The 23,981-nt window shown below is 36.2% G+C and overlaps 2 protein-coding genes across 2 annotated transcripts; both read right to left on the reverse strand.

The window, feature by feature from the left end:
- Nucleotides 1–849: 849 nt before the first annotated feature.
- LOC135270157 (olfactory receptor 9G1-like) lies at nt 850–1,770 on the reverse strand. Its single transcript, XM_064365477.1, has one exon. The coding sequence runs from the start codon at nt 1,768–1,770 to the stop codon at nt 850–852; it is 921 nt and encodes a 306-aa protein (XP_064221547.1).
- A 9,053-nt stretch (nt 1,771–10,823) lies between these two features.
- Nucleotides 10,824–11,744, reverse strand: LOC135270158 (olfactory receptor 9G1-like). Its single transcript, XM_064365478.1, has one exon. The coding sequence runs from the start codon at nt 11,742–11,744 to the stop codon at nt 10,824–10,826; it is 921 nt and encodes a 306-aa protein (XP_064221548.1).
- Between the last annotated feature and the right edge of the window lie 12,237 nt (nt 11,745–23,981).

Raw genomic sequence — 23,981 nt, forward strand, 5'->3', positions numbered from 1 at the left:
CTCTTCCACTCTGTGTGACTCTCCTACATTTTCTGGGTTTACCTGCCTGATTTAGTTTCTTGCATTTTCTTTCTTTACTGCTTATGCCACTTCAAACAAGGAAGTATATATGTTTATAAACAAATTACATTAGTTCTGACTTACATTGAAAAACTAATCAAAATTAAATGCCACTTGTCATATTCATCTTTTTGTTTTTAAATTTTTTTTATTGACAAACCATAATTTTATATGTGTACGGGGGTAAAATACAATGCTTCAGTATATGTTTACATTGTGGATTGAACATCTCAGACTAATTATTACGTCCATCACCTCGTACACTTATAATTGCTTTGTGGTGAGAACATTTAAGATCCACTGTTTAAGTGATTTTGAAATACACAATACACTACTATTAACTGTAGTCGCCTTGTCCTGTAGTAATTCACCAGAACTGGTTCCTCACATCTACCTGAAACTTTGTTCCCTTTGATCAACAATTCTCCTTTCTCCACTCACCCTGCCCCAGTCACTGGCAACTACTATTCTATATGTACCAGTCAACCAAATCTTAGGCTAATGAGGTAGGCTGTTCATCACTTTATGAATATATAGGAGAGGCTTTGGGCCTTAAGTTTTAGGTTTGCTTTTAATTTAGAAAGACAAGACATTCACCTCAAATTCTTATATATTCAGAATTTTTCTTCTAAATTTTCCTAGTTTTCTTATATTACATGTCTGTAACTGTCATGTATCATGGGTGGGATTGGTCATGATGGAGCACAGTGGTAACTCTGCTTGAAATTTAAAAAAAAAAACTCAATCTCAAATCATCTTTGTTTCTCCTCTGGTGGAGATAATCTTGATTTATGGGAGAAGTTTATTTAGAGCCTCTTTCACATCCTTATTCCTTAGGCTGTAGATCATGGGATTCAACATGGGGAATACCACAGTGTAAAATGTAGAAACTATTTTGTCTGATTCAAAGGAATAGCTAGATCCCCGGGGTAAGGCATTGATGTAGAGAATGGAGCCATAGTATAAAGTGACAGAGGTCAGGTGGGAAGAGCATGTGGAGAAGGCTTTGAGACGACCCTGGGAGGAGGAGATCCTCAAGACAGTGGCGATGATAAAGAGGTAAGAGGCCAGGATGAGCAGGGCGGGGGAGATGACGTTGAAGGCCAGCAGGAAATACATCAGAACCATATAGCCACCCTTCTCGCCACAGGCCAGCTTCACCAAGGGAAGCAAATCACAGAAAAAGTCATCAATGATGTTTTCACGGCAGAAGTAAAAGGAAAACGTCTTTTTGGTGATGATTGAAGAGTTAATAAAGCCCCCCAAATATGAGACTGCTACCAGAGATGCACATAGCTTTATGGACATGGCCCGAGCATAAAGCAGGGGCTTGGAGATGGCCACGTAGCGGTCATAAGCCATGGCAGCCAGCAGGTAGCACTCACTATAGCACAGCCCAGCAGAGAAGAAAAACTGACACAGGCAGCCAGCAAAGGAGATGCTTTTGTCTTCAGAGATGCAGGTCACTAGGATCTTTGGGGTGTAGACAGAGGAATACCAGAGATCCAGAAATGACAGATTTCCAATGAAAAAATACATGGGTGTGTGGAGGCGGGAGTCATTACAGATCAACACCATGAGGGTGATATTTCCTACCACAGTCAGAGAGTACATGCCCAGGAACACCACAAACAGTCCCAGCTGCATCCCTGCATCTGTGGTGAAGCCCAGCAGGATGAACTCAGTCACTGTGTGATTGCTCCTCTCCATGGCTGTAAGGAATCTCACCTATGAGGAAGGAACGTTAGCTCGTTGTGAATCACTGTGATGAATATGTAGAATTATGCTACATAAGATCACATCTGTGGTAATTCTTGATGTCTAGAACCAACAATCTAATTAATTGTTTGTTTTAGAAAGTTTTCATTTTGCAACAATTAGACACTGTAATTATGTATTCAGTTTTAAATTTCTTAAGTTGATTAATTATGTTTTTCCTTAGGAATGACTGTTCACGTAAAGGAAAAACATACTCATAATTCCTGTTTTTCTTAAACTTTGATCATCTTCCTCTTGTTAATTTTCTTTTTTGCTAAATGTGTAAATTTCTATCTTTAAGTGTTACTTGTTTGTGTTTAAAATACTGGGCTTCCCTCTTAAATATATTTTTTAAAAAGTATTTTTATTCAAGTGCTTCTATATATTGAAACATTATGAAAGTGTTATAAATTCATATCTAAATATTATATATAGGCTTAAGAAAATACTAAGAAAATTATAAAGGAAAAAGAGAATAGATGCAAAGTTTTGGGGAAATTGTGTACAGAATGATATACAATGATGAAATTACAAAGTACACAGTACTTGCTATATTTTACATATATTCTGGAATAAATACAACAATAATAATTTTAAACACCAATTTTAATTGCATATACTACAGTATCGCTTATGATGACTTGTATATTCACCCACTCTTTTAAGGTTCTCTACATATAGAATTTACAAATGTACTATTGAAATTGGTAGACACAAATATATCTATCAAATGTATATCCATCTTACACTTTGAAGACAATTCTTGTTACACTAACTTCTCATTAACCTAAATCATTTTTTAGGTAAATAAATAGAAATTCAAGTGTACATGATTTTTATTTGTATGCTCATCCTCTTGGGACCTAGGATAAAACACCCGCTTCACACTTAACTCTCAATATGAGCATTAATAAACATCGATGTTAATAAACAGTGTTATTTCTAAGTAAATAGAGAACAATATCAAATTGTTCCTTTTGAGCTTTTGCTACCTCTACTTCACTCAGGTTTCAATGACTTTACATGGCTAAACCCAATGTGAAGTCCTCATCTGATTAGATCTATCTCCAGCATTTCTCATAGTTTATTGCTCCTTCTTTCTAGAAAATCTTTACTTGGGTTTCAGGTTGCCATACTTGTCTGGTTTTCTTCCACTTCTCTTGCTCGCTGAACCAATGCTTGAACCTCTTGTCTTCTCCGTCTGCCATCAATTTCTGGTAATCTCATCCAATCTGATGACTTTAAATGCTTCAACATGCCCATGACTCTAATGTTACCTCTCCTGACTATGCCTCCTCCCTGAAGTGTGACTCACGGATTCAAATGCCTAATTAATATTTCTTCTGTAATGTCTCCTGGGCATCTCCAGAAAATTTGAGTTCACAGGGAATACTCTTCTATCATTGTATTCTAAGAGCTATATTATTTGCTTAAGTGTTATCATTAAAAAGAAATTTTTACTGATAATTCTTTCTAAACCTGGTCCTCATTCAGTCTTCTCCACTGCAGTGAATGGCATTATTCCATGTTAGGGACAGTCATTTTATGTTATTCTTGAGCACTCTCTTGCTTTCACTCTGTCACTTATTAATTTGCAACATGTCCTGGATTCCGTCTTTGAAATATAAATGGAACCTGACTAGTTTTTCCCAGCCCTAATGTTTTCACTCTATATGAGGTCACGATTAGCCTCTAATTGGTCTTCCTGCTTCCATTCTTTTCTTAAAAATTTATTTATTATACTTTAAGTTCTTGGGCACATGTATACACGTGCCATGGTCATTTGCTGCATCCGTCACCTCGTCATCTACATTAGGTATTTCTCCTAAGCTATCCCTCCCCATTCCCCACAGCCCCTGCTATCCCTCCCCTGGTCCCCAACCCCCCAACAGACCCTGGTGTGTGATGCTCCCCTCCCTGTCTCTGTGTGTTCTCATTGTTCAAGACCCACTTATGAGTGAGAACACGTGTGTTTACTTTTCTGTTCTTGTGTCCGTTTGCTGAGAATGAGGGTTTCCAACTTCATCTATGCCCCTTCAAATGACATGAACTCATCAGTTTTTATGGCTGCATAGTATTCCATGGTTTATATGTGCCACGTTTTCTTTATCCACTCTACCTTTGATGGGCATTTGAGTTGGTTCAAGTCTTTGCTAATGTGAGCAGTGCCACAATAAACATATGTGTGCATGTGTCTTTATAATAGAATGACTTATAATCCTTTGGGTATATACCCAGTAATGGGATTGCTGAGTCAAATGGAATTTCTATTTCTAGATCCTTGAGGAATTTTAGCACTGTCTTCCACAGTGGTTGAACTAATTTATACTCTCAACAACAGTGTAAAAGCATTCCTATTTCTCCACATCCTCTCCAGCATCTGTTGTCCCCGGTGTTTTGATGATCGCCATTCTAACTGGAGTGAGATGGTATCTCAATGTGGTTTTGATTTGCATTTCTCTAATGACCAGTGATGATGAGCTTTTTATCATATGTTTGTTGGCTGCATAAATGTCTTCTTTTGAAAGTGCAGACACTTTCTATCCTTTGCCCACTTTTTGATGAGGTTTTTTTTTCTTGTAAATTTGTTTAAGTTCTTTGTAGATTCTGGATATTAGTCCTTTGTCAGATGGGTAGATTGCAAAATTTTTTCCCATTCTGGAGGTTGCTGGTTCACTCTAATGATAGCTTCTTTTGCTGTGCAGAAGCTCTTAAGTTTAATTAGATCCCATTTGTCTATTTTGGCTTTTGTTGTCATTGCTTTTGGTGTTTTAGTCATGAAGTCCTTGCCCATGCCTATGTTCTGAATGGTTTTGCCTAAGTTTTCTCCTAGGGTTTTTTTATGGTGTTAGGTCTTATGTTTAAATCTTTAATCAATCTGGAGTTAATTTTTGTATAAGGTGTAAGGAAGGGATCCAATTTCAGCTTTCTGCATATGGCCTGCCTGTTTTCTCAACACCGTTACTAAATAGGGAATCCTTTCCCCATTGCTTGTATTTGTCAGGTTTGTCAAAGGTCAGATGGTTGCAGATGTATGGTGCTATTTCTCTGGCCTCTGTTCTGTTCCACTGGTCTATATCTCTGTTTTGGTACCAGTACCATGCTGTTTTGCTTACTGTAGCCTTGTAGTATAGTTTGAAATCAGGTAGTATGATGCCTCCAGTTTTATTTTTTTTTTTTTTGCTTAGGATTGTCTTGGCTATGGGGAGTCTTTTTGGTTATGTATGAAATTTAAGGTATTTTTTCCCAATTCTTGAAGAAAGTCAATGGTAGCTTGATGGAGATAGCATTGAATCTATAAATTACTTGGGCAGTATGACCATTTTCATGGTATTGATTCTTCCTATCCATAAGCATGGAATGTTTCTTCATCTGTTTGTGTCCTCTCTTGTATCCTTGAGCAGTGATTTGTAGTTCTCCTTGAAGAGGTCCTTCACATCCCTTTTTAGTTGTATTCCTAGGTATTTAAATCTCTCTGTAGCAATTACGAATGGAAGTTCACATGATTTGTCTCTCTGTTTGTTATTGATGTATAGGAATGCTTGTGATTTCTGCACATTGATTTTGTATCCTGAGACTTTGCTGAAGTCGCTTATCAGCTTAAAGAGATTTTGGGTTGAGATGATGGGGCTTTTCTTATCCCACTTGAGTCTTTCCACATGGCAGCCAAAATGGTCCTGTTTAAATGTCAGTTAGATCATGTTATTTTTCTGTTTGAAGAACTCCAACGACTTTTCCACTTTATCAGAATAAAAGTCAAATTCCTTGCAAAGATGTGCAAGATCTCCGTGCTCTTGCCCTCTTTACCTATTTGTTCCCATCTCCTACTCTTTTCATCTCTGTTCAATCCATTCCAGCCATGCTATCTTCCTTTCGGTTTCTAGAATAACATGGTATGATCAATGCCTTGCCTTCACTCCACCCTGTTGTAATGCTCTCCCCTTTAGGAATCTTTACTGTTGTAATGCTTTTCCCCTTAGGAGTCTTTATAGCTAGTTCCCACATATTTTTCAGTTCTTAATGCTTCTAATATTGCCTCCTAAAGGTGTTTCCTGGTCACCATATTGCAGTCTACTTCTCTGCAATTCTTATGGCCCTTTCCTGCTTTATGGCTCTCCTGTAGTTCTGCTCATTATCTAATATTACATCTCATTAGTTTAACTTCTTTTCTTTTCCCTTCACTAGAAAATTTTCTTTTCCATCTGCATTTGATGGAAAACATATATCAGTTCAATGTTAAATCATATTTATTTGTAGTTTTGTTCTGTGGCTATGTGGGCTGTTTTTTTTTTTTTTTTTGAATTGACTACTTTATACAAAATAAGAGCAATTTTTTTGGAGCAAAATCTTTGAAAACGTGATTCCAGGGGAATTGCAAGAGGTTTCCTGAAGAAAAAAGCTGAAAACTGCTGGGCTCAACATCTTCTGATTCTAATATTCTCTCACTCTAATGACGATTAAAGATTTTGATCATTTATAAAAGTAACAGGAGATATTTGGTTTGTCATTTTTTAAAATTTATTCTGCCATTCTGTATTCACATTCAGTGTTAATATTGAGGTATGAGGTTCTGTTCCAGTCATTATGTTGATTGCTGCCTAGTGACTTTGTTTTCTTTACTGTGTTTTTGTTTTAAAGGACCTGTGAATTTTATGCTTTCTAGACATTGTATTCTGGTCCATATCAACTTTTTACTTCAAGATTCAGAAATCCTTTTAGCATTTCCTTTCTGGTGGTGACAAATTTCCTCAGTCTTTGCTCATCCGAGAAAGAGTTTACTTCCCTTTCATTTATGAAAGTTAGTTTTGCTGCATAAAAATTAATTGGCTAGCCATTATTTTTTTTAAGGAGGCTACAGACAGGACCCCAATCTCTCCTGGCTTGTAAAGTTTCTAGTGAGTATGCTGTTAGTCTGATAGGTTTGTTTTATAGTTTACTTGCTGCTTTTTTCTCACTGCCCTTAGAATGCTTTCCTTTATGTTGACTTTAGAGAGCATGATGACTATATGCGTTGATGAGGACCATTTTCAGTGAATCCCCCAAGAGTTCTTTGAACTTACTGTATTTAGATGTCTAGATCTCTTACAGGGCCAGGGAAATTTTCTGCAACTATTCTCTTTAATAAATTTTCCAACCTTTTTGCTTTTCCTTGTCACACAGGAATACAAGTTATTTTTAGATTTGGATGTTTTATATAATCTTATATTTCTTGGAGACTTTGTTCATTTTTTTTTTCTTCTTCTCTTCTTTAGTTTTGTCTGATTGGGTTAATTCAAATTCTTGCCTTCAAGTTCTGAAATTCTTTTTTCTACTCTGTCTAGTCTATTGTTAAAATGTTCTACTTTATTTTGTAATTTTTAAAATATGTCTTTTGTTTTCAATAGTTCTGAATGGTTTTTCTTCAAATTATTCTATCTATTTAGAAAACTTTTCATTTCTGTCCTTGTTTTAAAAATTTCTTTATGTTGGTTTACACCATTTTCTGGTATATCCTTGAGTAGTTTAATAATCAATCTTTTAATTCTTTATCTTGTATGTCAAAAATTTCATCTTGATTTGGATCCATTGCTAGAGAGATCGTGTAATCTTTTGTCAGTGTTACAGAACACTTTTTTCACATTATCAGAATTATTTTTCTGCTTTCTTCTTACTTGGGTAGACTATTTCTTCTAATTTTTTTTTATTTTCTTTTTTATCTCGTGGTTTTGATTTGCATTTCTCTGACTAGTGATCTTCTAATTATTTTTAAATTTATTTTTGATTTGACTTTTTTTTAAGTTTATTTTTTACCCCCTTGAGGATGTGACTTTATCTTTATAGTTTATTATTGTAATCTAGTTCAGCTCTGAAAGTTTTAAGGGTTGCAGACTCCATGAGTTTCTTGGTTATAGAGAGTCTTTGTATAGTGGCTTTCTCAGATGCTGATTGTAGAAGCAATGTTCTCAGTGTGTGAGCAGGTTCACTGTCTCTTGTGGAGCTCGAATGGCAGAGGTCTCATGAATCTTATCTTGTTCCCTAGTAATGTGCATTTTATTTATTATTAATTAATTAATTCCCCCAGTACTTTATTCCCTGGATTGATAAGTTCAGGTTTCAGGCCAGCAGGAGTTATTCATGGGTAAAAACTAGCTATAGCTAAAGCAAGTGGGTAAATACAATACCCAATGGTAGGCAGAGGTCCCAGCCTTGACAGAGACAGCTGAGGGAGTCCACAGTGAAATACAGTGAGCTATTTACAGAAATAGGGAGAGAGCAACCTTAACTCCTCTATCAAGCCAGCAAGAAAGTGATTCACCTCCCAGTCACATGAATCACACTCTCACCCCTGACCTAGTGTTCCGGTCATTCAGATCAGACCAGCACCTCTTTTCATCTGCAGGAATGCTGATGTTCCATGTAGAGAGGGATTGTGACTTTACTTCTCAGGCAAGCCTGAATCTGGAGGGCACTCATCCTGGGGGGATGCAATTACCCTGAAGCATTCCAGAAATGCTACAGGTACACTGCACTGAGGTCCCTTGGGAGAAGCCCCTGCTGTGTCCACAATGGTAGGTGAGAGGGAGAAGAAGTAACCTCCAGACCCTTCACAAGCATCAGGGCTGCCTGACTGTCAAGGTACAGCTACAGATTTTTCCCACTGAGCCAAGCATTGCACTTGTCCCTCTGCTAAAATTTACCACAAGTGGAAGTCTAAGACTCAAGACCTGACATCTGGATTATTTGTCGCATGGGGTGCTCTCTTGTTGTAGCATACTTCCTGTTCCCTTAAGAATAGGAGTCTCTCAGGGACAGTCTACTGTGAATTCTGCTTCTTCTCTGGGTTTAGACACCCAATGTTGGTGCTACACTCCAGTCTGGTTCTGGGAATGTCTGCACATGATCCAGCAATGTGACCTGTCCTCATGTCTCTCAGAAGCAGGCATCTGATGGGGTGGTAGGGGAGTGATGTAGACTCTGTAAGATTTCCTTGGTTATAGATAGCCTTAGTGTGATGGTTTTCTCAGATGCCAGTTGTAGTAATAATGAACAGGTCACATGGGCAGATAGAAGACCTCCTGGTTAGCCAGGGTGATGCGGGCAATATTGACAGCTGAGGTCACACGAAAGTTTTTTCCTTCCTGGGTGCTGTGTTGCTCTGCCTGCAGATACCGTAATGAACAGTGTTGATTTGACTCTATAAAGCAAGTTGTACTTACAAAACAGCACCAGCTGCGGTGGTAGCAGTGGGATTTGTGCTTGCCTTATGTTACCCAGAGAGGCTACTCTGCTGTTTTAAGCAGTGGGCATGGCCATAGAGTTAATAAATCATGATTTTATATGTTTGTGGGGATAAAATACAATGCTTCAGTATATGTATACATTGTGGATTGAACATCTCAGACTAATTATTATGTCCATCACCTCGTACACTTATCATTGCTTTGTGGTGAGAACATTTAAGATCCACTGTTTAAGTGATTTTGAAATACACAATGTATTACTATTAACTGTAGTGACCTTGTCCTGTAGTAATTCACCAGAACTGATTCCTCACATCTACCTGAAACTTTGTTCCCTTTGATCAACAATTCTCCTTTCTCCACTCACCCTGCCCCAGTCACTGGCAACTACTGTTTTACTCTCTACTTGTAGGAGTTCTAACTTTTAGATCCCACACCTAAGTGGGATGATGCAATAATTTTTCTTCTCTGCCAGGCTTATTTCATTTATCATAATGAGCTACCACCTCATATATCATACATTAAACATTATATTATGATGATTATTATTAAAAAAATGAAAGTTAACTAGATTTGGCCAGGATGTGGAGAAAAGGGAACTCTTGCACACTGTTGATGAGAACATAAATCAGCACAGCCATTTTGAAAAACAGTATAGAGGTTTCTCCAAAACTAAAAATAGAATTACCGTATGATCCAACAATTCTACTTCTGGATGGATGCTTAAAGGAATTTTTTGAAATCAGTATGTTGAGGAGATGTCTATGCCCTCGTGTTCACTGAAGCATTATTGACAACAGCAAAGATAAAAACAACCTAAGTGCCCATCAACAGATAAATGGATAAAATAAAAAGTGACATATAGTACACAATGGAATACTATTCAGCCTTACATGAAATGAAATTCTGTCACTTGCAGCAACGTAAATGAACCTAGAATATATTATGCTAAGAGAAATAACCTTTTGTTGAATCAAACCTATACATAATCTCTCTGTAAAATATCTATTGAAAATAAATAAATAAATAAAAGTGTACTCATAGACTTTTAGTTTTTAAGTTGTTTCACTTTGGCAAAATTGTTATTTTTTAACTGATGATACTTGCCTTTTGATGCTTAGGAGGTCACAATTTGAATGTAAAAGTCCTTGCAAGTTCACGCCTGTAAAACAAAGAGGAGCTCTGGGAGTTACGTAGTAAATTCCAAAAATCATATGTATGGAATCTTGAAGCGTTTTTTCATAATCAAGAAACTTATATAAGAGGCATACATCTTAGCAAGATCATGCCTTGCTGGGTCTCATTTATACTGAGTTATTTCTTGGGTATCTCTGGAACTTTGTGCTAATACTTCTGGGGAGAAATAACATGTATAACAATACTTAAGATATTCGGTTAAGGGAATGGAAAGTCATGAATGTCATCTAGTTACTAATCATAGGAAAATATTAAAAATAGACTGAGCACAATTCTTCCTAGTTCTAGGAATTATATAGATACTATTCTATATGTATCAGTCAGCCAAATGTTAGGCTAATGAGGTAGGCTATTAATCACTTTATGAAGGTATAGGAGAGGTTTTGGGCTTAGGTTTTATGTTTGTTTTTAATTTAGAGAGACAAGAAATTAAACTCAAATTCTTATAAATTCAGAATTTGTTCTTCTAAATTTTCTTATTTTACATATCTGTAACTGTCACATATCAAGGGTGGGACTGGTCATGCTAAAGCACAAAAACTCCATCTCAAATCATTTTTGTTTCTCCTCTGGTGAGATAATCTTGATTTATGGGAGGAGTTTATTCAGAGCCTCTTTCACATCCTTATTCCTTAGGCTGTAGATCATGGGATTCAACATGGGGAATACCACAGTGTAAAATGTAGAAACTATTTTATCTGATTCAAAGGAATAGCTAGATCCCCAGGGGAAAGCGTAGATGTAGAGAATGGAGCCATAGTATAAAGTGACAGAGGTCAGGTGGGAAGAGCATGTGGAGAAGGCTTTGAGACGACCCTGGGAGGAGGAGATCCTCAAGACAGTGGCGATGATAAAGAGGTAGGAGGCCAGGATGAGCAGGGCGGGGGAGATGACGTTGAAGGCCAGCAGAAAATACATCAGAACCATATAGCCACCCTTCTCGCCACAGGCCAGCTTCACCAAGGGAAGCAAATCACAGAAAAAGTCATCAATGATGTTTTCACGGCAGAAGTAAAAGGAAAACGTCTTTTTGGTGATGATTGAAGAGTTAATAAAGCCCCCCAAATATGAGACTGCTACCAGAGATGCACATAGCTTTATGGACATGGCCCGAGCATAAAGCAGGGGCTTGGAGATGGCCACGTAGCGGTCATAAGCCATGGCAGCCAGCAGGTAGCACTCACTATAGCACAGCCCAGCAGAGAAGAAAAACTGACACAGGCAGCCAGCAAAGGAGATGCTTTTGTCTTCAGAGATGCAGGTCACTAGGATCTTTGGGGTGTAGACAGAGGAATACCAGAGATCCAGAAATGACAGATTTCCAATGAAAAAATACATGGGTGTGTGGAGGCGGGAATCATTACAGATCAACACCATGAGGGTGATATTTCCTACCACAGTCAGAGAGTACATGCCCAGGAACACCACAAACAGTCCCAGCTGCATCCCTGCATCTGTGGTGAAGCCCAGCAGGATGAACTCAGTCACTGTGTGATTGCTCCTCTCCATGGCTGTAAGGAATCTCACCTATGAGGAAGGAACGTTAGCTCGTTGTGAATCACTGTGATGAATATGTAGAATTATGCTACATAAGATCACATCTGTGGTAATTCTTGATGTCTAGAACCAACAATCTAATTGTTTGTTTTAGAAAGTTTTCATTTTGCAACAGACACTGTAATTATGTATTCAATTTTAAATTTCTTAAGTTGCTTAATAATATTTTTCCTTTAAGAATGACTGTTCAAATAAAGAAAATATGTGCTCACGATTCCTGTTTTTCTTAAACTTTGGTCATCTTCCTCTTGTCAATTTTCTTTTTTGCTAAATGTGTTAATTTCTATTGTTGTCACTTGTTTGTATTTAAAATACTGGGCTTCCCTCTTAAATATATTTTTTAAAAAGTATTATTTATTCAAGTGCTTCTATATATTGAAACATGAAGGCATTATAAATTCATATCTCATAATATTATATAGAGGCCTAAGAAAATACTAAGAAATTGAAAAAAAGGAAAAAGAGAATAGATACAAAGTTTTGGGAAAAATGTGTACAGAACAATGATATACAATGATGAAATTACAAAATACAGAGATTTACTGTGTATTTCATACATTCTATAATAAACACAATAACAGAAATAATTTTAAATACCAGTAAAATATAATTTAGATATACTACAGTATTGCTTATGATTACTTGGTAATCCGCTCACTCTCCTAGGATTCTCTGTATATAGAATTACAAATGTTCTATTGAAATGGGTAGACAGAAGTATACCTAGCAAATGTACATCCGTCTTACGCTTTAAACACAATTCTTGCCATATTGACTTCTCATTAGCCTAAGTTATTTTGTAGGTAAGGAAATAACAATTCAAGTGTACGTGATTTTTATTTGTATGCTCATCCTCTTGGGACCTAGGATAAAACACCCGCTTCACACTCAACTCTCAATATGAGCGTTAATAAACATCAATGTTGATAAACAGTGTTATTTCTGAGTAAATAGAGAACAATATAAAGTTATTCCTTTTGAGCTTTTGCTACCTCTACTTCACTCAAGTTCAATGACTTTACATGACTAAACCCAATGTGAAGTCCTCATCTGATTAGATCTATCTCCAGCATTTCTCATAGTTTATTGCTCCTTCTTTCTAGAAAATCTTTACTTGGGTTTCAGGTTGCCATACTTGTCTGGTTTTCTTCCACTTCTCTTGCTCCCTGAACCAATGCTTGAACCTCTTGTCTTCTCCGTCTGCCATCAATTTCTGGTAATCTCATCCAATCTGATGACTTTAAATGTTTCAACATGCCCATGACTCTAATGTTACCTCTCCTGACTATGCCTCCTCCCTGAAGTGTGACTCACGGATTCAAATGCCTAATTAATATTTCTTCTGTAATGTCTCCTGGGCATCTCCAGAAAATTTGAGTTCACAGGGAATACTCTTCTATCATTGTATTCTAAGAGCTATATTATTTGCTTAAGTGTTATCATTAAAAAGAAATTTTTACTGATAATTCTTTCTAAACCTGGTCCTCATTCAGTCTTCTCCACTGCAGTGAATGGCATTATTCCATGTTAGGGACAGTCATTTTATGTTTTCTTGACCACTCTTGCTTTCACTCTGTCACTTACTAATTAGCAACATCTCCTGGATTCTGCCTTTGAAATATATTTAGAACCTGACAATTTTTTTTCCAGCTCTAATGTTTTCACTCTGTTTGAGGAGCATAATTAGCCTCTAATTGGTCTTCCTGCTTCTCTTCTTATCCCACTTGAGTCTTTCCACATGGCAGCCAAAATGATCCTGTTTAAATGTCAGTTAGATCATGCTAGTTTTCTGTTCTAAGAACTCCAATGACTTTTTCACTCAATCAGAATACAAGTCAAATTCCTTACGAAGATGTGCAAGATCTCTGTGCTCTTGCCCTCTTTATCTGTTTGTTCACACATCTCCTAATCCTTTCATCTCTGTTCAATCCATTCCAGCCATGCTATCTTCCTTTCGGTTTCTAGAATAACATGCTGTGATTGATGCCTTGCCTTCACTCCACCCTATGCTCTTCCCCTTAGGAATCTTTATAGCTAGTTCCCTCATATTTCTCAGTTCTTTCTGGTTTCTAGTGTTACCTCCTGGAGGTGTTCTCTGATCACCATATTGCATTCTACTTCCCTGCGATTCTAGTGTCCCTTTCCCACTTTATTGTTCTCTTGTAGTTCTGCTCATTATCTAGTATTACATCTGATTAGTTTAACTTCTTTTCTTTTCCCTTCACTAGAGAATGCTCTTTTCCATCTGCATGTGATGGAAAACATATATCATTTCATCATATTTATTTTTACCTTTATTCTGTTGCTATGTGGGCTGTTTGTTTTAAATTGATTACTTCATACAAAATAGGAATAATGCTTTTTGGATGAGGTAGAATCTTTGAAAACATAAATCCAGGGGAACTGCAAGAGGTTTCCTGCACAAAAAAGTTGAAAACTGCTGGTCTCAACATCTTCTGATTCTAATATTCTCTCACTCTAAAGATGATTCAGGAATTTGATCATTTATAAAAGTAGTAACTAACAAGAACAGTTTACTCTAAATCTAGTACTGTGTTTAGTGTTGTATTTATTTATTCCTCACAACATCCATCATAGGTATGTTTCAAGATTAACAGCAATGATTTTACACAAGACCAAACTAAGGTTTAATAAGTTACTAATTATTATGCAGTTGGTAAATGATGTTGTCTTTCTCAGAGGATGTAATACTTAACAGTAAATCACCTTCTTTCATACTTCATGTTAGGCTAGCAGTTGCTATTGGGCTTCATGGGTCCCCCTCTTTTTGGTTACAAATCCTAACTCAAAACTGATAGGATAATGTTGAGAGATTCAGATTTTGTCACCAGTGATTATGTCATATATGCTGGGCCAATAAATGTTTCCAAGCACTGGCTCAATTGTTTGCTATGTCTCTTATATTTACAGTCAACCCTGAACATGAGTAAAGAAACATTGTATTATCCCCACTCAGTACCAGAACACTTACCTGCAATTGTCACAGTCACAAACAACAGAGGATTACATGGTGGATGCTGTGATTTATACCTGGTCAGGGTCCTCAGTGTATTTGATTCCTTAAGCACCTCAGGAGTTGATAGTTTTGAAAGTCTCTAAAAGGGAAATTAATTTAAAAAAATGTGGCTTACTTTATTTTATTACTGAGTGCAAATGAATGAAATAATTTAAACATAATGATAATATCTATTATATATTGGGAATATATTCTTTGCAAAATGACTTCCTGGGAATTTTATTTGTTAAATAATTCCTTGAATATGTATTACTGTTCATATTCTAGACAGGAAAATATATCGAGACTAGCATTAACTTGCCCAAAGTAAATTTAGAAATAAGTGCAATTAGGATTCGACCCAAGGCAATCTGATTATAAAATTCTTGGTTTTTCACCTATATCAATGATATTTTAGAGAAGTATAATATTTGATTATCAATTCACTTATGACTATATGCCTTTACAAGTGGACTTTACTTATTCTGAGTGTCTAGAGAGGTATATTTTGCAACAAACATATCCATTCTCAATTCTCAACTCATTATTTAATTTTGAAGTGATAAGAAAATTATCATATTAGCAAATGTGGCAACTTTGGTTAATGTAACAATTTTAACCAAGGTGTCATACTGGCTAAAAGCAACTTGTCAGCCTTCCCCATAGTAATATTTTTTGAGCATTTATTATGTGCCAGGTACCCTGCTAAGTGATTATCATCTCATTTAGACTTCAAAATAATCTCGTAAAGTAAGTGTAATTGTGGTTCTTATTTTACAGATGAGATACTTGATACATAAAAATGGTTGTATATATGTTGTTCAAGGACGTAAAATTAAAAGGTGCTACAGCCTTGATTCAAGACCAATCTTTCTAAGGCTCATCACTTGTCCCAAGAACTGCATACTTTTCTAGAATTATTATGTTCTAGATACTCTGAAAGGCACTGGGGACAAGATATAGGACTAAAGCATGTGCTCTGGTTCTAAGAATGAGGTAGTTTATTGGGAAAAATGAATTTTTTTAAAACAACTACTGCAATACATCTGAGAAAATTATCATACCAGATGGTAAGAAGCAGACCAGAGTGGAGACCCTGTTGGGAGAGGTGAGAGCAGGTTTTATGTGCTATGAGAGGCTTCACACAGGAGGGGAAAACATACCTCTTTGCTTGAAAAGTGAGTGGGCAGTTACCCATTTTTTCTGTTAAAGGATCCCTGACTCTAGTAACTTTCACTGGCTTACCAAAAATAATTCCTATCAGACTAATCTCACTGCTTTGAGAGGATTATTTGACTGGTGAAGCAGGAAAGTAAATGTTTCCAGACTTCAGGAAGGCAATAATTTTGTGTGTCAATGTTATCCCTTTTATAGAAAAAGATCTGCCCCATGTGGTAGGAATGCATTCTTGCAAAAGAAACCACAACTTTTCAAGGCACAGAAGCAATCAGTGGAGTGTAGGGTGGAGGAATGGTTGGAAATGTGTCAGAGCTCTCTGGTGTACAGAGTGTATTTGAGGAAAGAATAGGAATGAAGTTAGATGAGTTCAGGAAGGATTTTTTAGGGTGTACTCAGAATATTGTTGGAGGTGGTATTAATCATGTTATTTTTTAAGTTTTCTGTATTTTATGATACTTGGGGGCCTTGCTAATCCTTAAGCAAGATTGCTCATCCCAGAGCCAATTCCTAGATATAAGAATCAGTATGTCCGAGTGACTGTTTTCCATATGCAAACCAGTCAGTTTAAAGCCTGTGTCCCCAACCACTTCCTTTGTCTTACTTCCACATACACCAAGCCAATTTTTCTTCTGCCTTAAATCACTCCAGGGCCAGGTACCTGACATCTAGAAACCACATCTACAGCCCAGAGCTGGTGAAAAGCATTCAAATTATCCATTTGAAAACTTGCTCAAGCTTACGTACCCTGCCTTGCCCATTCCTTCACACAGAAGCCTCAATAAGGGCTCTGAGCATTTTGGGAGATCCGCTGCTCTCTTCAGAGCTGGTAGCAGGAAGATTTAAGTCTGCTGAAGCTGTGCCCACAGATGCCCCTTCCTCCAGGTGCTCTGTCCCAGGGAGATAGGAATTTTAGCTATAAGCCCCTGACGGGGGCTGCTGCCTTTGCTGCCTTTGTTTTAGAGATGCCCTGGCCAGAGAGGAGGAATCCAGAGAGGCAGTCTGGCTACAGCAGGTTTGTGGACTGAGGTGGGCTCCACCCAGTTTGAACTTTCCAGAGGCTTTGTTCACACTGTGAGGGGAAAACCACCTACTCAAGCCTTAGTAATGATAGGGCCCCCTTCCCCACCAAGCTGGAGTTTCCCATGTTGACTTCAGACTGCTGTGCTGGCAGTGAGAATTTCAAGCCAGTTGCTGGGCTCTGTGGGGATGGGATCCACTGAGTTAGACCACTTGGCTCCCTGGCTTCAGCCCCCTTTCCAGGGGAGTGAATGGTTCTGTTTCACTGGCCTTCCAGGCGCCATTGAGGAATGAAAAACAAACAAACAAAAAACAGCTTCTGCACTAGCTCAGTGTCTGTCCAAATGGCTGCCCAATTTTGTGCTTGAAACCCAGGGCCCTGGTGGTGTAGACACCCAAGCGAATCTCCTGGTCTACAGGTTGCAAAGACCATGGGGAAGTGTAGTATCTGGGCTGAAATGCATTGTCCCTCATGGCTCCCCTCATGGCTTCCCTTGGCTAGGAGAGGGAGTTCCCCAACTCCTTGTGCTTCCCAGGTGAGGTGATGCCCCACTCTGTGTTAGCTTGCTCTCTGTGGGATGCACCCACTGTCTAACCAGTCGTAATGTGATGAACCAGATACCTCAGTTGGAAATGAGGAAATCACCTGCCTTCTGTGTTGATCTCACCGGGAGGTGCAGACCAGAGTTGTTCCTATTCAGCCATCTTGCTAGCCAGCACTGATCTGTGTTTTTCAAACCTTTCTTACATCCCTGAGAGGAATCCCACTCTGTCATGATAAATGACTTTTTAAAAAAAATTTATTTTACTTTAGGTGCATATTATATCTGGCATTTTTAACACGTTGTTGAATTCAGTTTGCTGCTATTTTGTTGGGAAATTTTACATCACTGTTCTTCAGAGATATTGACCTGAAGTTTTCTTTTTTTGATGTGTCTTTGTTTTTATTTTCACTTTTGCAGTGTCCTTAGGTTTTTCCAAATATAAGATCTGATCAGCAAAAACAAAAAGAATTTTACTTTTTCCATTCTAATTTGTCTCACCATGTCTTTGTCAGGGTCATACTACTGTCATAAATGAGTTTGGAAGTAATCCCTTCTCCTCTATTTTTTAGAATAATTTGAGTAGAATTGGTATTAATTATTCTTTAAATGTTTGTAAAAATTCAGCAGTGAAGCCATTGGGTCCTGGGCTTTTCTTTGCTGGGAGACTTTTAATTATTGCTTTATTATCTCATTACTTGTTATTGGTCTATTCAGGTTTTGGATTTCCTCATGGTTCAATCTTGGTAGGTTGTATGTGTCTATGAATTTACTGATTTCTTCTAGGTTTTCCCATTTATTGGCATGTAGTTGTTCATATCAGTCTCTAAGGATATTTTGAATTTCTGTGGTATCAGTTTTAATGTCTCCTTTTCATCTCGGATTTCATTTATCTGGGTATTCTCTCTTTTTTTCTTAGTCTGACTAAAGGTTTGTTGATTTTGCTTACTTTTTTTTTTAAAGAACAATTTTTTACTGCATTGATTTTTGCATTTTTTGTTTCAAGTTCGTATATTTCTGCTCTGATCTTTTTTTTTTTCTTCCACTGATTTTGGATTTGGTTTGCTTTCACTTTTCTAGTTCTTTAAGATGCATCATTAGGTTGTTTATTTGAAGGTTTTTTATTTTTTTGATGTAGGTGCTTTTTGCTATAAACTTTCTTCTTAGAACTGATTTCACTGTATTCCACACATTTGGGTATGTTATGCTAGCACTTTCATTTGTTTCAAGAAATTTTAACATTTCCTCTTAATTTATTTCCTCACTGTTCATTTAGAAGCATATTGTTTAATTTCCATGTGTTTGTTTATTTTCCAAAATTTATCTTTTTATTATATCTAGCTTTATTTTATTGTGGACAGATGAAGGGGAGGTGTTGATCAAAGGGTAAAATGTTTTAATAATACTGAAGAAATATTTCAGTGATCTATAGTGTCTGAAGTTAATAACAATGTACTGTATATTTTAAAATTGCCAGAAGAATAATGTTCTCACCACGAAAGAATGATAAGTTAATGAGGTAATGCCTATATTACTTAGCTTGATTGAATATTTCTGCAGGTACACATAGATCAAAACCTTACATTGTACTCCATAAATATACACAATTAATACTTTTTGGTTAAAAAAAGAGAAAGAGAGGAAGAGAGAAAGAAAGAAAGAAAAAAAGAAAGAAAAAGAAAGGAAGGAAGGAGGGAAGGAAGGGAGGGAAGAAAGGAAGGCAGGAAGAAAAGAAGGAAGGAAGAAAGAGAGAGAGAGAAAGGAAGAAAGAGAAAAGAAAAAATGAATAAATGGATGTTCGTGAAAGTGAAATGACATATTTGAGGTCACACTGCTAGTAAGTTTCAGTGAAGCCTTGTTGTTCCCTTACACTTTGTATAACTGTTATGCAGTAAGAGAAAGGTCCGGAGTGTGCTATGATAAAGGCAAAGACAACCTAGAGTTCAAATCTGCTATGGGAGTAATTGAAAATGTTCTAGAATAATAACTATCTTTAAATTCCTGTTGATTATGGATTGTCCCTGATGCCTGTATTTTAGGTATTGCTGTTCCTGTGATGAATAAACTCATTTTTATGACTAACCATGACAAGCAACACAGAGGGGTGAAAATAACCTGGTCACTCAGATAGCCTGCCACATTTAAACAATGGACAAAGTTTATATTCAGGGGAGGAGGAATGGGGGGAAAGCAATAAACACATCAATACATCAATAAGGAATCCCTCAAAATGAGTAATTAAATTTTAACTATTCGTCTGGGACATTATCCCTCAAGAATTGAAGATTAAGCCTACAGCCCTAAAACGAAAAAACTCAGATGACTTAAGGATTTTGCTGTGTATGCATTCATTATCATGATCTTCTTTTTTTAACATGTAAAATAACTGAGTTGGATTATAACAATATCTCCTTTATAGTTATCATAAAAATATTTATTTTATTTCCATGGAGTCGTATTTTTTCACATGGATAAAATTTGCTTTGTCTTTTATGGGATTTTGTTTGCATGCATGTGTGGATGTGTGGAGAGGACAGATATGAAGCAGATTGTATCCATACATTCCTTATGACCTTAGGGTATGTTTTGTCTGTTCTTCCTAAGAGGCAAAATGGTTATAATAAAATAATAATTAAAAAACCAGCAGTTATTTAACTAAGGACTTATTGTTATTATTCAGACTTGAGAACTAATTACAATTCTGATAAATGTTCTAACTTTGAGAAAGTTGTATAGCCTCTCTGATCTGCAATATCTTAATCTTTAAAATGGATATAAATATATTTTAGAGTTGTGAAGATGAAATTTGAAATTTACTGTCTTTAAAGTACCCAGCAAAATGCCTGCCATTCAATAGAGAATCACAGTGCGTAGCAATAGATATCTATTTTGGTGATTTTTTTCCTTTTCTGTATAGAGAGTTTTTATTAGAGGAAGAGATGACTTATTCACCTCTATGAAACATCAGGATTTGCTAACTTTTGTTATAAAATTTTGCAGCATAACCTTCTTGCTGATTTAAAGTTTGCCTCCCTATGAGGGCATGGAATTCCAGAAGCCTCTGCTTGTATATTCTCCTCTTTTTTCCTACATGCTTTAATCAAAACCAGGTCCCAGTGATTAATTCAAGAGGATTTGTGAAGCTATCTCACACTAAGTGGTAGGTTCTTATTTATAGTGTAATTTTTAAGCACTGTAAATGATGTGTTTTTGTTTTATCAAGTGGTAATTACTTATCCAGAATACTTTTTATAACTCAATGATAGATTAACTAGAAAGATATTTTTTGGCCTGTTTGGCAACCTTCCCTAATGTTCTTACTTTATTTTATGGGGAATGAGATTATGATATGATACAATATTTATCCTGCTTAGCATTCAAATTTTTAGTTTTTAAAATGGATTTTTAAATAATATTATTTATTGGCAAACTGATAATCAATGAAAGGATATAAAAATATTGGTGATGCTAAACACACATAGGGTTTGTGTGAGTTTACGTAGGATCTAAATGCCTCTATAGTGGCATATCAGGTGTTCCCAATATGATTGTATCTAGTAGACTTTCCATTCTTAGAACCCAAGTAAATTGGTAGCAAATATAATAAATTTGGAGTTTATATAATACTATTAATTATAATTTATAAAGTACTTACCATGTGTCAGACACTATGTTAGAATTGCTAGGTTCACTTTCTAATATAATCATCAAAATAATTATATGAATTAGATATTAATATAGTTCTTGCTTAACATAGGAAAAAGATGAATTTAGAGAAGTTTAGAAATTTGCCCAAGTGATTCAACACTGAAGTGGCAGAGTCAGAATTTATGTCCAAATTGTCCATGTCCATAGTTTATCGTCTTAACCCCCACACTATATTGCTTTTCAAAATTATCCCCTGAAAATGAAGTATTACTGGAGATTAACAATATCACCAGTATCTATCAAACCTGTCTACCGAATGTAAGTAATAAATTTAATTATGCATTGGAGAAAGAAATGCATTCACTTATACAGGTGGTTTAAATTACAAAGATTAAAGTTTTTAGCTTTTACAAATTTTGAATTTATGAAGGAAAATTAGACTTTTCTACTTTGATGTAAAAGGTATATTAGATTTCTTCCTATTATTTGCAGACTAGAAAGATGAGTCATTTATCCATTTATTACATACAATGCCTAAAGTGTTGATACAATTCCATAAACCCTGGCATAGGGTATAAAGTATAAGTTAGCTACAGGTTGTGCCTTTTTGTCAACTTTTTTTGGATAGAATTAGATGGCTTTTGAGGATTAGACAGTGCTGTTCAGAAAAGAACAGATAAATGACTGCTTGACAATAAGCTTTGACTGAATTAAAGCTTCGACTGAATTAAATTTACTCATATAGTACATCATAGTTACTAAAAGAATAAATTTATTCCTAATATAAGATAAATATTTAAGATGAGTAGAGAATAGGAAGGGTTTATTTGAGCTCTGGCAGCATTTAATAGTGTTTATTATGTGCCATGGGTTGGAGAAACATAAACAAACCTATGAGGACCCCCAGAAACCTAAAGAAAAACAGGATGGCATGCATGCCTAGTATTAAAACACTTAATAGGAGATTTCCAGGAAGACAAACTGAAAAGGCATTAGGCAATAGCAGCATTTGCTTTGTGAGGTAAATCAAGGGTATATAACTAATTTGGCAATTGCTTATTTAATCAAGAGGCATATGTGAAATCTATAAATGATTAAAAATTCTTGAAACTCCAGGTTTAATTTGGTGAGTTTGCTTCATACTGTGGGTATTACTCTTTTTTTCCAAAGGTGCCTTTATTTCTCTTTCCTTACGAAGGAGATGAAACTCTCTGTGTTATGATAAGAACAGAATAGATTTATATTCTGAAGCACAGCACAATTGAATAATTTGTAGCTGGCTTTCAGCAGTACAGCTGTAAAGTGACTGAAGATGCTCTTTTAAGCAATTGCCAGTCCAGAGGGATTAAGAGGTTATTCTATTTTTTTGAATCTTCAAAATGTAGACAATGTTTAGAAGTTGACCTAAAATATTTAATGTTTCTTTTTATGATCCAGTTTTATTTGTACATGCATAACTATTGAACCAAGGCTATTATTTTTGGTGTGGTCTTCTTACTATGTTTAGACATAGATATAGATGCTATAGATATAAGTATTCTATTTACATATGTTGTAAGTACCTGTACATATGTTAAAATAAATCCTCAAAAGATCTTGGATACATTCTGTCATTTTTCGGAAGAGTCGCCAATAATTCTTATTTTGTGCACATAACAAGAATCCTCTAATAGGGACCATACAGTTTAATGAAATAGTATTATTATAAATATAGATAATAAAATAATAATTAACATGTATAGATAATGAAATGATAATAGTTAACATGTATTGAGCCCTTACTATCTATACCTAACTCTGTTTTAGGTGATTTACATGCATTATCTAATTTAATTTTTTCAGCATCTCTAGGAGATAGATGCTAGTTTTACCCTATCCTGTAGATGAGGAAAATGAGGCATGAATAGGTGGTGTAAATTGCACAGGGCCTCTCAGTGGGCCAGTGGTGGACCTGGCATGTAATTCAGGCTCTCTGATGGTGGGTCCTGTGTGCTTCACCACTAGTCACATGGTCTCTGGATTGGATCATGTTGTCAGTAGATCATGTTGTCTTGATCATGCTGTCAATAGAGAAATTCACTGTGGATATCATTTGCTGTTACTATAATCACTTCTAAAGATCATCAGAACATTTCTTATTTAAAGCAGAACTTTCTGATTGCTATTTGGAGGGCTTGGAAGGGAACCCTGCAGCCTCTCCTGTCCACTGACCTCCCTGCTGCCTCTGATGAAGGAGGACACTGTGACTTGACTTCTCGCTCCTCCTTCCAGGTCCGTCTTTTCTTATCCCTGGACATGACATTTTAAATGAAAATGTTTTCCAGTTCATAGAATTATTTGATTTGAAAACCATGATTTAAATCAAAGCTTGTGTGAATGCCCTCTTAACGCATACTACATATGAGTCAATATTATCTACAAAACGATGCTTTGATATATTGCTTTTCCTGACCTGCAACTGCTTGTTTCTTAAATGTCTTCTTGAGCAAGAGTCTTCACTCCCTTAGGAACCAGTTTGCTTCCTTTATTGCAACTTACTGTGACTATAAGCTCATGACAGTATTATGAATGTATGTTATGTTTACCAATGTATACTCTATGTCTAGTACATACTACAATATCAGAAAGATAATTTTGAAAGCAAGAAAAAAAGACCAAATAAATAAAAAAAGAATTAATACATGAATGGATGAATGATTGACACTACTTTTTGTTATTTAACTATGCCTACCTCTAGGCTTTTTCATTACCAAATATCTTTCTAAGTTGCTCCTCTTGAACTGCTTA

The sequence above is a fragment of the Aotus nancymaae genome, unplaced genomic scaffold, assembly GCF_030222135.1.
Source record: "Aotus nancymaae isolate 86718 unplaced genomic scaffold, 86718_ANA_hifiasm-v0.15.2.pri h1tg000059l, whole genome shotgun sequence".
NCBI classification, from domain to species: Eukaryota; Metazoa; Chordata; class Mammalia; order Primates; family Aotidae; genus Aotus; species Aotus nancymaae.

Excerpts from the sequence above, each read along its gene's own strand:
- LOC135270157 (XM_064365477.1), bottom strand. The coding sequence starts at position 1,770 with ATGGAGAGGAGCAATCACACAGTGACTGAGTTCATCCTGCTGGGCTTC.
- LOC135270158 (XM_064365478.1), bottom strand. The coding sequence starts at position 11,744 with ATGGAGAGGAGCAATCACACAGTGACTGAGTTCATCCTGCTGGGCTTC.